Here is a 13,458-nt window from a genome sequence, read left to right on the forward strand (position 1 = left end):
CTGTATATGCAGAATGGCTGAAACTTTAGTTTCTCACTAGCTAAATAATGGCATAAAATTCATGTTAACCTGCACCATTTGTTATTTTAGCAGTGATAAATGAGTTTGAGAGAATTTAATTTTTTGACCACTGACCTTTTCAGTTTTGCAGTTTATGCCAACAGCAAACTTCAGAACAAACAAAGCCCCCACTTTTAGCTGAACATGACCGTTAGTCAGCATATCTGGAAAGGTCTGCTTAAGATACTGTAAAATGTATTATAATTTCTATACATATTAGGTATTTGTCATAACTTCAACTATCTCACTTTTAAAGTTAAGATGCTTCTGATGTTGGCTGTTAACCACTAAAATGATACTTTACTAGTGATTACTTTTTTTAATTAAGCCTGTGTATTAGCAGTAAAGCCACTTGAGTGCATTGTAAATAAAATGCTGTAATAATGAAGTGCTTTAATTACACTCCCTAAAGTATGCATAGTTCTCAGTAAATTTTTTTATTTAAATTCTTAACGTGTTCCTTTTTCTGAAAAGCAGTTTGAATTGCTGTAAAGATGTAGATCTAGCCTTTAAAGTCATTTGAGCAAATTCCATGGCTGTTCTCTAGTTAGTGAGTTTTCACAGCATTTGCAGCAAGCTAATTGCTTCTGCTAATAAATAATCTAAAATCGATGCTGACAGCAGTTAATTGGCACAGGGACTTTATTCTGTAAAGCACTTGGCTAACGACCTTCCTTAAATTAATAGCATTAAGTGCTATGAGGAAATAAATCTAAGGAATTGCCTGTCATTTGCTTGTCATGTCTAATAACTTCCAATAATGATGGCTGATAGATTTTTGCACATTCCATTATTGAAGTTGGTGCTTGTAATTATTCTCCTCATTATATGTAAACAATTAGCAATATTTGGTGTTTCCTTGCAATAAAGCTGTTAAGTACAAGTAGTCCATTAGAGTTCAGAAACTATTTTTGGAAGCAAAATTTATTTTCCATTGAATACAGCAAATCTGCAGGTATCTGAAAATGCTACTGGTTCATTGGATGAGCCTCACCTTTTGGTAACATTGATAAGATGCTTGTAAATGGGAGGCTGTGGTGCTATGGTGGGGGAGAAATACTTTGAAAAATTCTCTACTGATGTGTGGAACCTTTTTGTTTCCAGCTTGAGGAAGTAATGGAAAAGGAAACATACAAGACTGCTAAACTAATCCTTGAAAGGTTTGATCCAGAATCAAGTGGAAAGGTGAGTCTTGTTATTGATACTGATGTTATATGAAAGGTACTATGGAGCTGAGCATTCAGATAATGTTATTTATAATTAATTGGCAGGAGACTGAACTACCATCTGCTGGAACATCTGCAACCCCAAGACCTGGACAAGGTAATAGCCCTGTAAAACAGGTGCTCTTTAGCATAGATACTCATCTTTCACAGCAATTTCCACTCTAGAAGTCTGTCTATGATAAAATTTGTAGATCAATTGACCTTTATTTAGGGTTAATAGACTGTTCATTAGGCTGTGCCCATTACTGTTCTGTATTTTTCAGATAAGGGATCTGTTACTAAAGCCTGATGTTCTAGACAGCAGAATATTTAATGCTGCTTGATGTTAAAGCTGAGAGAAAATTAACTCCTTGTGGCATACTTGCAACTTTTCTAGAATACTAAGGTGTTTTCAAATCTAGTGTAATATTCATTGACTTAGCTTTTCAATTGTGTTTCTATTTATGGCTAGTTAGACCTTTCCTAATGCAGTGCTTAAACTACTTCTGTTTAGTGCCCAGAGAGGAAAAAGAAGCTGGTGCGTAATTCAACTACTTTCTAGTTGCAAAGAGTGGACACTTCTTTACCGGTTTATGATGTTCCATTTAAAGGTGCTATTGAATAAAATAATAAAATAGAAAAAAAACTTGAATGTGTTTCAAGGAAGCCTTGTTTCTAGATTATCCACACAAGTTTCAAAACTCTAAAGATACCACACACAGTAGAATGCTTACATTAAAAAGGTGGTATTTGTGCGAATATTTATGTGACCAAACTACTGTTAATTTTTATTAAGGTTGAGTGTAATATGCTGTGCTGTAGTTAAACTGAGTATGGTTGTATGAACACAGTATGAAGGCTGCCTCGTATTATACTACTGAGGATTGTACTCGCACTTTAAGACAGATCTTTGCTGTTAACTTGCTGTTATAACCTGAAAGGGCTGATGCTCAAAATAAACTGCAGAATCTGATATGCATAATTTTTCATAAAATAGACAGATTGCTTTAGAATTTATTATTAGAATTGTCAACTTTGTGTTAAATTCTTGTGAGTAACCAAACTTCCATTTTTCCCATTTCTCAGTCTTAGTAGTCATTTTGTTGGGTGCAGAGCACCTGGATTTACTGACAAGGGTATTCATAAGCTGCACCATCAAATTTGCTGGTTTATTGTTCTTGCTTAGCTTCAAGTTGCCATGAAAATGTTTTAAAACTATCCTTACTTGTTGACATTGACAGTGAATAGTTGCTGTGCAGTACCTCAATAGTGAAGCTTTAATCTCTTCTGGTGTCTTAGGCACAACAGCTTTTTTTCAAGTTTGCTCCTTACCTGCTCTCTCATCATTCCATTTCTTCAGCATTCATAGTTTTATTCAGGCTGAAGGGCCATTCTGACACCCTGTTCTGTTCTCTGCCTTAATACAGCTCATGTGTGATTGCCAAGAATTCTCTGTTATACCTGTAATGTGTAGGTAGTCTGTTGGCTTTTTTTAACTCTTTATAAAATTCATCCTCCTTAAGCTATGTTAGAAATTACTCCAATAGTCTGGTAGTAGGGTGACAGATCTGTTTATAGAATGCAAGTAACACTGACCAGGGTATGAAACTGCCTGGAAATGTGTTTCTGTATAGAAATCTACAGATAATTAGCTATAAATTAGATGGTGATAAGTCTTTAGTCACTCTGGCTTTATTAAGAAGAGAGCAGCAGCAGTTTTGAAACTCCTTTGGAGGTACATGACTGATCTCTTCCCCCCTACCCAGGCAGTAAGGAGCAAGTAAGTGTAAGGAGCAGTGCTGAGAAGTGAGTTGGTGAGTCTCTATTAATTAGTCTTGTGTGTGTTTGGGTTTTCAAAGCATAGTGCCCCTGCTTTTGATCCAGAGTCTGCCAAAAGCAGATCAGTTGGGTCCAGCATATGCTGTGTTGTGTTGATTGTGTCTTGACTGTTAATAGAAGGGCTGGGAGGGAGAGGTTCTGAGATAGAATTATTTCTGAGAGCCAGTGACTGTAGGCTGTGGTCTACATTAATAAGTGTGGTATGAGTCGATTTGTGAACCAGTTTTTGCTGAGGAGTTTGCTCACACTGTGCTTTAGAACTTTTTGTTTAGAGCCAGCTGGAAACAGGTCTCATGGGCTTGGTGGAAGGAATCTTTTAGTACAGTTTCATTTGCAAAGAATGATCTCTAAGACTGTCATGTTGTGAACCAATAGCCTCTAAGTGGGGACACAACTGAGAAAATGTACAGTTCTCTTTCAAAGAGATTCAACTTTTTGGGGTGCATGGACATTCTTGCTTGAACCTGAATAAAAGTGCAGTTTAGCTTTGGGAAGGATTTTGGAAAATAAATTTTCTAGGTTGTCATGGCTTATAGTTGGATTTTATGATCTTAAGGATCTTTTCCAACCTAAATTATTCTAGGAGTCAATGTAACTTTGTTCATATACAGCACAATTTTATTTTATTTTTTCTGATCTGTTCTCTAACACATTGAATTTGGAATCGGTGCAGCTTTTATCTCCATGTAAGTGGTTAGTCAGTCTATTCTATTTGGAGGTGTGTTATAGTTCAAAGGGACATGCTGTGTTTGGCTTTGGCTTGTGAAATTATGGAGACTTAATTTCCAAATAACTTGTTCTTGTTATATGCAGTAATTATTTCAAGTTTTTGCTATCAAAAAACCTGCTAGCTTACTGCTATTCACACTAAATGTCTGCCCAAAATGAGTATTAGCTTTTGTTCTGTGCAGTATATAACTTACTGTAACTAGATGACGCCTGCATTCTATGTGGTTGTGGTATAATTTGGTGCATGTAGTATGTGGTAGAATTAGAGTGGTTAGGAATAATAAAATATCTGTTAGCAAGTTAACATTAAATCTTCCCTGATCTTGTCTTTGCTCACTTTGGACACAAGCTAGCTAAGCAACAGAACTCATTTTCTTGAGCTCTGTAATGGAGTCTTTTTGAAAAGAGGGTAAATAATGACTGATATATAATCAAGTTGGACAATGTTGTGTGTGAGTCAGCTGATGAAAGGTTAGTTAGTTGGTATGTTTTTGACTTACTGGTTGAAATGAAAGCTTGCACATCATACTAATTGGTACAAAGGTTTAATCAGTATTGCGTAATAGTTGGTTCTCAGAAAAACAACTGGTAGTGCCCCAATTTTCCTGTGTATTTAGCTCTTTTTGCAGTTCTCGTGATTTTGACATGTACTGCTTGAATAAGTAATGGTAGTTTTAACAGATGATTTAGGTCAATCTTGTGTTTGGCATAAAAAAAACCCATGAGGAAATCCAGAAGGAAAGGAATTTGAAAATTTAAGTGCTATTTTATCTGTTCAGTAATGTTTTGAGGGGTACAGTTAGTGAATATATGCTTATTCAGTACTTTGGCCATAGAGAAAAATAGTGTAAGTATATATTTGCAGTGAAATATTTATCAACAATATCCTGTTGTTACCTGTTCTTCTCATTTTGCTAACACCACTGTTAGCAGGGGTGTATTGTAAATGAGATCACTCTGTGACCTGAATTAAAAGTAATGCAATAAAAGATGGTTGCAGGCTGTCGGATGGATATAGGCATGAGGAGGAAAGAAAGAAAATTATTGGTTGGGCTTTGATGCTAAAGCCAACAAGTTATGTAAACTATCTACTGACCTGCAGTGTACTGTAGCTCTATAAAAACAATATATTCTTCTCTACAAAAGTCAAGGTGTTTCAAAGTGAGGGAAAAATAAAATAGTTATGCTTGTAAACATGAAACATATCACTGCCTCACCACTGCAGCATTGTAATAGTCTTTAAGAGCTCGTACTGAATCATCAGTTGAGTAGATACCTCTTAAGTAATGTGTCTGCTTATATGTGTGAATTGTCCAGTGCCTGTAACTGCAGAATTTGAACTGTGTTCTATTTTTAAGCTATTTGTCTGTCTTCATGCAGTTGACTTTTGGATACACAAATACCGTTACTGAAGAGAGTCCTTGGAAAATGGCAAAACTTCGTTAAAACTACATCAGCAGTACCTGTATATTGTGTTAGTGCTGAGGTCAATGGACATGTTTCTTAGCTAAGCTGTGTAACTTGGAATTACGGAAATCTGGAATTTTGCAAGAGGCTCATTTCTAACACATTGTATCTTAAGGCAATTTGAGAAGTATATAGATCATATTCAGTTACATCAGAAGAATATTAGGGCTGCTGTTGTGGAAGTGCACAGCAGATTTAAAAGGAATTAGGGGAGTTCATGGGTGAAGGGTCCACATGTGATACTAAGATGATGAGACAGGGCTCTACTTGCTATGCCCATGACAATGCATTTATGGATCCTGGGGATGCTATCAGAAATGTAAGCATCAGAAATTCAAGTTTGTGTGTTGTCACTGAATAACATCTGCAGCCACTCTATGAAAGGAAACACTGGAATGGATGGGCTGTTGGTCTTGCCAAGGAGAGTGTTTCTCACTTTCTCATAATGCAAGTTCTGGTGACTTCTCTTACTTGGGGAGCAGCAGAGTGTTGGCAAGTTCTCTTAAGTATGATTCATAGAATAGAGTGAAAGCCAAGTGAACTTCTAAGTGAAGGCAAAAAATAAAGGCATTGTGCATAACCTAATATTTTGTGGAAACTAGCAATGAGTCTTGCATTCTTAACTCTGTAATGAGACTAAAACTACTGAAGCACATCTCTCTAATACTGACTGTAAAGTACTGGTTCAGCATCTTTATAGGAACAAAAATATGGGGAAAGAGTTGTTAAAGTAGCAGTATCTTTTTAATTGAAAGTCATTTAAAGAAGACTTGCCAAAAATGACCCTTCAGAAAGAACAGGCATAAGGGGCAAAGCTCTTGCTGGCGGCATGGAAATTGCTTAGAAATAGTGTATTATGGACTCAGAATAAATATGAGTATAGCCATGACCTATTGAAACAGACTCAGAACTCTTAAGCAATTAAAATTAATATGCTTAAACCACATGATCTAGTAAGACAGCCTTCAAAATGTAAAACTAACATCCGTTTTTGGATTTTGTTTGGTTTTGTAATGAAAAAAGAATGGATTAAGATCTCTTTTTATACATGTTGAAAATTATCTTGGAACAAGTGGAATTGGGCTTTATCACTCATTTTTTGTACATATGTGGACCAGAGAAGACTTGAGAAATTACATACCTTGTAGCCTAATTTTGGAAACTAACACACGACTGGAAACTGTAAACCAAACTTGACAATAATGGTTAAATAAATCATGGATTTTAATCAGTATTTTGTATTTGGAGGTGGGTCATGCCTGTTGGTCAGATGGCATAGAGAGAATGCAGTTGTCCTAGTGTAGTAAAACTTGAAAGGTTGCTGCTAATGTCTCTCACAAAAAGCTCTTGAAGACATGTTAATGGGGAGGTTCATCATAAATGAATTCTTACTTCAGATAAAACTCTCAACACCAGGAGCAGTTTTCAAACTAGAAGCAAGTCACCAAGGAAAAGCTGATGGGATTTCTGCAACTACCTCACCAATTAATCCTGGTTTCCAGATTCTGAACATCTTAAATAGTGAGGGGGCAAGCATTAACTTCTAACTTGTTAAAATCAAGTTAAAATACAGAACCTTCGGACTTACGGGGTGATGTAATTTGGATGATGAAGTTGTGTGAAGTAATGCAGCTATGCAGATGAAGGTGTGGCGGGGGAAAAGTAGTAGTTTGTTCTGCTTTGTAGGAAACTGAACTAGATGGATTTTTAGTAAGACTGTAGTTTTTTAACTTGTAGTTTTTAAAGTGGTGATACCAACAAAATTTTAATTCTTTCTTCTGTTGTGTATTAATCCTATTTATATGTACAGATAAGTAGGCAAGACCATAACCTATGTATGTTGCAATTTTCATGGCACTAGATTGGCTGTTTTCCCACAGAATTGTTATGTTTGACCTAGTACTTCACTGATTGCAGCTTTTTCTTAGCTAGTGCAAGCCGATGTAGCATGCTCCCCTCCTCCACCCAAAGCAGGAGCTTGGCGTGGTAGTATTGTACTTTTGGGGGCAGGGATCGTTCCTTCAGGCTCAGCACACCCATTTTCCAGTGGCTGGTTGCCAGTGGACCTATAAAGTGCCTGCGAAGCATTTAAACTCTTCCAGCCTGACACAAAGTCAGCAGACAAAATCCCTCTAATCTTGACACTCATGGAAATGATTTTAGAGTCCAAATGTAGTGTTAAATTCCATTTGCTGTGAAGGAAGACATGCAAGCTTGTTCAAAGTGACTTGGGTGCTATATGCTAACTGTGTAGGGTGTTACAGCCTTAGGTGTGGGTGTTACTGGGGTGTCCCTTTTAGAGACTAAGCTGGTACTTTTTAACCATGTGAATATCTGCAGACCTAAAGCAATGGTTACATTTCAGTTCAATTTGTTGCAATAGTGACTATTACAGCATTGAAACCATAGTATATTACTCTGGTGATATTTGGCTTCAGGTAAGAACAACTGAGGAAGTATGTTAAGGTTTTCGTGATAGTGATTCAATACTAACTGATAGTGGTGTGAGAAGAGGTAGAAGTAGGGATGTGTTCCAGCAGAGCCCGTTCTTGCTTTGTGAGAATCCATGCACGTGGTTTGATGACAGGGTTACTGAAACAAGTGAGTGAAACTACATTACTTGAAAGAAGCATTACCTTTTCTTCTGTTTTTAGAGTTGTTTCATTTATCCAATCTGATATTTTAAAATAACTCTGGGCACTTAGTCTGGGCATTTTAGGTACTGACTGAGTAATTTTGGTCCCATGAAAAGCTGAATACTTGGAAGCATTCTTAAGCCATGGAGTAAAAAGTGGTCAGTTCTGTGCATTGTGGTTTGAGTCTAACTATTCATATGTCCAGCATTCTGCCTTAGCAGATACTTTATGGTTCTGTTCTCTAATTGCCTTCTAGAAGAATTTTGCCCAAAGTGTTTAACTGTTATGATAATTGCTATTGAAGTACAGTATTCTGTGGTATTTACTTCTGCATGGTATTTACTTCTGTGACATGCTCAGCTGATGATATTTAGTTTAAGACCTTCCTGGTTTTGTTTGATTCTGTAATTTGCTAATTGGTATAACGATATTAATGTACCTTTACTAATATCTTGCCTATAATGCTAGATACTAAATTCAGTATGTACATGTTCTTGTCAGAAATTCGTCAGAGGACTGCAGCTCAAAGAAATGTTTCTACACCTCAACCTGCAACTCCTAAACAAGGCTCTCCAAAGTCCCTGCTTCCAGCATCTCCGAATCTGCAGAGAGAGACACCAGCTGTGAGCGGGCTCCTGGAAAGAGCTGCTGTGGCATCCTTGCAATCAAACGTTTTACCAAGACGCCCTGGATCCCCTGCTACTTCAGTGCCTGGAATGGGTAAACACAGCACTTAATGTTATTTACAGTTTATATTGTTTTCTCTGGTTACCAATAAAATAGGCCATTTTCAGACAGTATGGAAATGGCATTTCATTTGGAGATAGCAGAGCAGTTATCTGATTAAGCAGGAGTTCCATATTCAATTAGCCATAACTCTTTACAGCTGGCACCTTTTGATGCTGAAACCTATTGCCTGAGCTCATTTAACTGTTATGGCTTCTTTGTTTAAATGGCAATAAAACTTTGCAGTATTCTGTAGTCAACAATATAGCATACCTTTTTATGTTCTTAGTTTAGAAGAGCTCTATGCTTGTATAAATCAGGTACAGAGGAGAGCACTTTCAGAATACATTCATGCTTCTCACTAAACCCTGCACATATTTTTTTTAACATGCATTTTGACATTTATTTAAATTTTTACTCTAGAAGGTATAGTCATGCAGCCTCTACTCATAGATTAAAGTGTGGAATACCAAATACAACAGAAAAGTTGTCTGTGTTGTAGCTGAATGCTAAAAAGGCATTGTTATTTTGGTACAAGAGTCCAAAGTCTAGCCACAGGTTGAAATCTGGTAGGAATGAGTAGTCCTTAAAATTTGGTTTTGTAGCCTGAAAATGTTTTTCACTTGATTTCTTATTTGGTATTCAGATGGGATGGACTTTCAATAAATAGAATATGAACTAAATGGAATTGGAGGAATTGCAAAATTTGAGAGTTTTGGGTGGGAAGCACAGTTCTTATTTTCCTCATGGATGGTAAAGCTGTATGTAAAGGATGGTTTGTGCCAGGCCTTCCATTCTTCATGGGATGTTTGACAAATTGGATCACAAGGCAAAAAAAGATATGAAATGCTGTCTTGAAAATAGAAGGGGTACAACTTGCCAAGAATCTCGTGAGCACCAGTGTAATGTGGAGTAGTTCTTTGCTCTATGTATACAGGGATGAAGAATATTTTTCTCTGCCCTGTGTTCCTGATTTTTACTTGAAGCTACTTAAGTCTTACCAGCTGTATGTCCGTCCTTACTAATTTCCAAGATACAATCTAAAAGTAGACCTGTAGATAATATATTGACACCTGCTCTCTAAGATCTTGGGAAGCTGAATGTTAAAATGCCTTTTCCTGTTGCTTAGTGGAGTGGAATAAACTTGTCATGGAAAGTTGTGATCTCCCTTCTCTGTAGAGTCCATTAAATCTTATCTGTTGTTAGTAATTCTTTACCTGTGTTATGAAACTGCTAAATTTGTTTTTATCCCTGAAGTGAACTGTAAAGGCAAATTGTTAGTAAGTCTTGATTATCTTGAAGTACCAGAAATTAGCTCCTTGCACCAGGAAATTGGTCATTTGGTTGCAAACCACATTCACTGATATCTGATTACCAAAAATTCCATAATGAGTTTAAAATTGCATGCTTCTTTTTAAGGAAGCTGACTGTATAATAAGGTATCAGCTGTATAATAGCTTTGTTCTTTGGGGAAGATTCAGGCACATTGAATAAGCTGGATGAAATTCAGCCTGTACTGATAAATGTTTTAGAGGAGGAAGGAAAATAAAGTAACTGACTTATTTGAAAGGACAAGCTTGTGATTTAAAAATTTCAATGTAGTTTTTGTGATAATGCCTTACAGACACTTTTTCCCCCACTAGTAACTGGTATTTTGACCAAACATGTTACTTTGCCATGAATAACAATGGGAGCCACTGCAATTGTCAGTTAATATGGAAGTCCTCTTTTTTTCTTGAATTTCCCCAAACCTTGCAGGTGTATGAAATTTGTCGTGTAGCTGTAGTGAAAAGTACATAAATTCAGTATCTATAAGAACAATATTGCATCTAAGTTTATGCATGGCCTGCAACAAATATGAATAGCCTTAATTATCTCTATTTTACAGAAGATTAATAATTCATTTTCATTATACTATATTTTGTAGGGGAGAATCAATTTAACATGTATTACCACAGAGCTTCCATATGTTTGAAAATTAATAACCAGCAGGTAGTTGAGAGTTTGCCAAGCTTTGCAAAAATGACCAGTCTTTCTACAATGATTGCTTTTGATGTTTATATTAATTACTGGTGTCCATAACAGCATGAGAACCGGGATGGTTGGTTTGAGTTATTAGTAGGCAGGTAATTGAAGTTGTTGTTGGAGTGTGTTGTGATGTTTCACTCTAGGTAACTTTATTCAATTTTTACCTTGGTTATTGACTTTTAGAAACTTCATATATTGGTGATTTACAAGTCATATGAAAACTTGGTCTTTTGAATAAATTCCTAGGTAAACATTTGAGTGTAAACGAGGTATTCACAAAGTTGTTCTAGAGCTTTAATTCTAGTGCAGATTGTATCAGTGCCTTTTTTTGATGGAAGTATTGGATCTTTTAGGTTTTTATGAGGCTCTAGGAAATGAATTTTGCCTGACCTCTACTTTGGACAGCTTTAGCAGAATCTAGCTTATACTGCACTGAATTTGTTCTGTTTTGCTGCTGTGAGGGTTTTGTTGCTGTGAGGGTCTAGGTTCCTGCTTGAGGACAGAATACAGGGGTAACTTGGAAATGCATTCACTGATTGTTATCTCTTGAATTCATTTCTCTTGTTTGTGAAAACTTAAAAAATTTTAAAAACATTTGTGTTGAGTATGGAATCTTTTTACTTAACAGATGGGTTGTAAATTGCAGTATTTTCTGAACAAATTTTCTTGTGCTCCTAAAGATTAGGACAGTCCATTTAGGTCAAATATCCAATATTGACAAGATGTATCTTGAAAGACTGTTAGAAATAATGCAGCCTTAATGTCAAGATTAGTCTTGTTTTATTTGTAGCACTGCAAGAGGGCACTGCTGAAAGTACTTGATTCCTACAATGTTTGACATTTGCCATAGAGGATGGAGGTTATCTGTATGTGGCATTGAGCATGAGGTTTACCATAATGTAGTACATTCTGCCCTTAGTTACTTTTTCCTTTGTTGCTTCTGTCTGTGAAGATTGAAAGGTAGGAGGCTTGAAATGGTAATTTGCTCGCAGTTATTTTTAATGCTGTATTTAAACATGAAGCCCATCTTGGATCAAGTTATTGAATAGTAAGACTTGCTGTTTTCTCTGCCTCCTGGTCTGGAGGTGAAGATTTATGAGGAGTGCCTGAGATACTTGATTCTTTCAGCCTGAAGAAGAGGAGACTGAGGGGAGACCTCACTGTGGTCTTCAACATCCTCATGGGGGGAAGGAGAGGGGCAGGCACTGATCTCTTCACTCAGATGACCAGTGACAGGGCCCAAGGAAATGGCATGAAGCTGAGTTGGGGAGGTGTAGGTTGGGTATCTGGGTAAAGTTTTTCACCCAGAGCACTGGCATGGGCTCCCCAGGGAAGTGGTCACAGCACCAAGCCTGACAGAGTTCAAGAAGCGTTTGGACAGCGCTCTCAGGCACATGGTGTGATTTTTGGGGTGTCCTTTGCAGGGCCAGGAGTTGGACTCGATGATCCTGATGGGTCCCTTCCAACTCATCATATTCTATGAATACTCTACTTAAGAGGTACATATTACTTCTATTTGTATGTTTATCAAAGTGCTGGAAGCTATGATTGTGCATGTCCTGATGCTGTCCCTGGCTAAGTTGCTATAAGAAAACTAAATCTGAACAATCCTGAAAAGCTTAAAGTCAACTGTTTTTAACACAATATCTTTCAATCAAATGTCCTTCTGAAGTAGTTCAACATACTAACAAACTATGCTCTCTTAGTTGTCCGTTGTTTGGATTTTTAAAAAATCCTATTTTGCATTTTTAGACAGTGCGTTTAATCTGTTTTACTCTGTTGCATATTGAGACAGTGATTTTAGTTTGTTTTACCCTTTAACTTCCTCTTTGTTTATTGGTCATTACAGGGGATTCTGTGAAACATATCTCAAGAAAAACACTGGAAGCATACAGCAAATTGAAAAGAGAATTGCAGGCTGACTTCTGTAGTTACTAAAGGCCTTTCTTTTAAGCCCTGCTGTTTCTATATTTGTTTTTACTGGATGTAGTGAGAATAGCTACAAGCCAGAACTTTTTGCACCTCCATTATTTAATTTCTATGAATTACATATATTTAGTTCTTGCAGGGCTTCAGGTTGCCATATGCTCATCTCAGTACAAAACCTGCTAATACTAGCTGGTTTTTTTTCCTGTCTCACCTTCTTAGCTGTCCTGAGCTTGTATAGGACTTCTGCATTTTTACTAGTAATTTTGTCATTGGTTTAAACCAAGTCTTATTTGCAAGGAGTCACAGTTTTGTCTTGAAGTGGCTGAAGCTGACCATTTTGTCCCAGTTTGAGAGTTCTGAAAGACTGATTCGTTGTTCTACTCAAACACTGTTTATTTTGCTTGTTTGTTTTGTGGACTTTGAATGTAATTCATAAAGCTCTTATGGGAATAGATTTTAAGTCTTCCCTTCTCTTTCCCCAAATGCTGCATTATCTTACACTCAGAACTGTTTGTTGAAAGTACTGTAACATAATGCTTCTGGTGCTTAAATGTAAAATGTTTCCTCTCCATACTTAGTTATTTGAATGGTTGCATGACACTGAACCGTGCCGTAAATCAAGTCCTTCCGGATGGGAGAGAATTTGCTGAAAGTCCTTGCAAGGAGTTTCAAAGATAAACTGAGACTTTTCCTTGAGTTTCAATGCTTCCAGATAGTTGTTTATTAAGTCTTATCAGAGGAACAGAGCCACTAGCGTGACCCCGGTACAGCATAGAGCACAGAAAAGCAGGAGTGAGGGCTCTCTATCAAGATTTACACAGCCTTTTAAAGATATTTTA

General features: G+C 36.8%; 1 protein-coding gene across 3 annotated transcripts in view; it reads left to right on the forward strand.

Moving 5' to 3' along the window:
* Window positions 1-13,458, forward strand: part of LNPK (lunapark, ER junction formation factor) — a 50,825-nt gene that overhangs the window by 18,121 nt on the left and 19,246 nt on the right. For all 3 annotated transcript variants that reach the window (XR_004241251.1, XM_032114465.1, XM_032114466.1), the window contains exons 7-9: window positions 1,165-1,245; window positions 1,332-1,383; window positions 8,438-8,656. Coding sequence is in view for 2 of the 3 variants with exons in the window: in XM_032114465.1 (XP_031970356.1) it covers window positions 1,165-1,245; window positions 1,332-1,383; window positions 8,438-8,656 (352 nt within the window). In the remaining variant the exon portion in view is untranslated. The remainder of the gene's footprint in view (window positions 1-1,164; window positions 1,246-1,331; window positions 1,384-8,437; window positions 8,657-13,458) is intronic.

This window comes from Corvus moneduloides, chromosome 7 (genome assembly GCF_009650955.1).
Source record: "Corvus moneduloides isolate bCorMon1 chromosome 7, bCorMon1.pri, whole genome shotgun sequence".
Taxonomy (NCBI): Eukaryota; Metazoa; Chordata; class Aves; order Passeriformes; family Corvidae; genus Corvus; species Corvus moneduloides.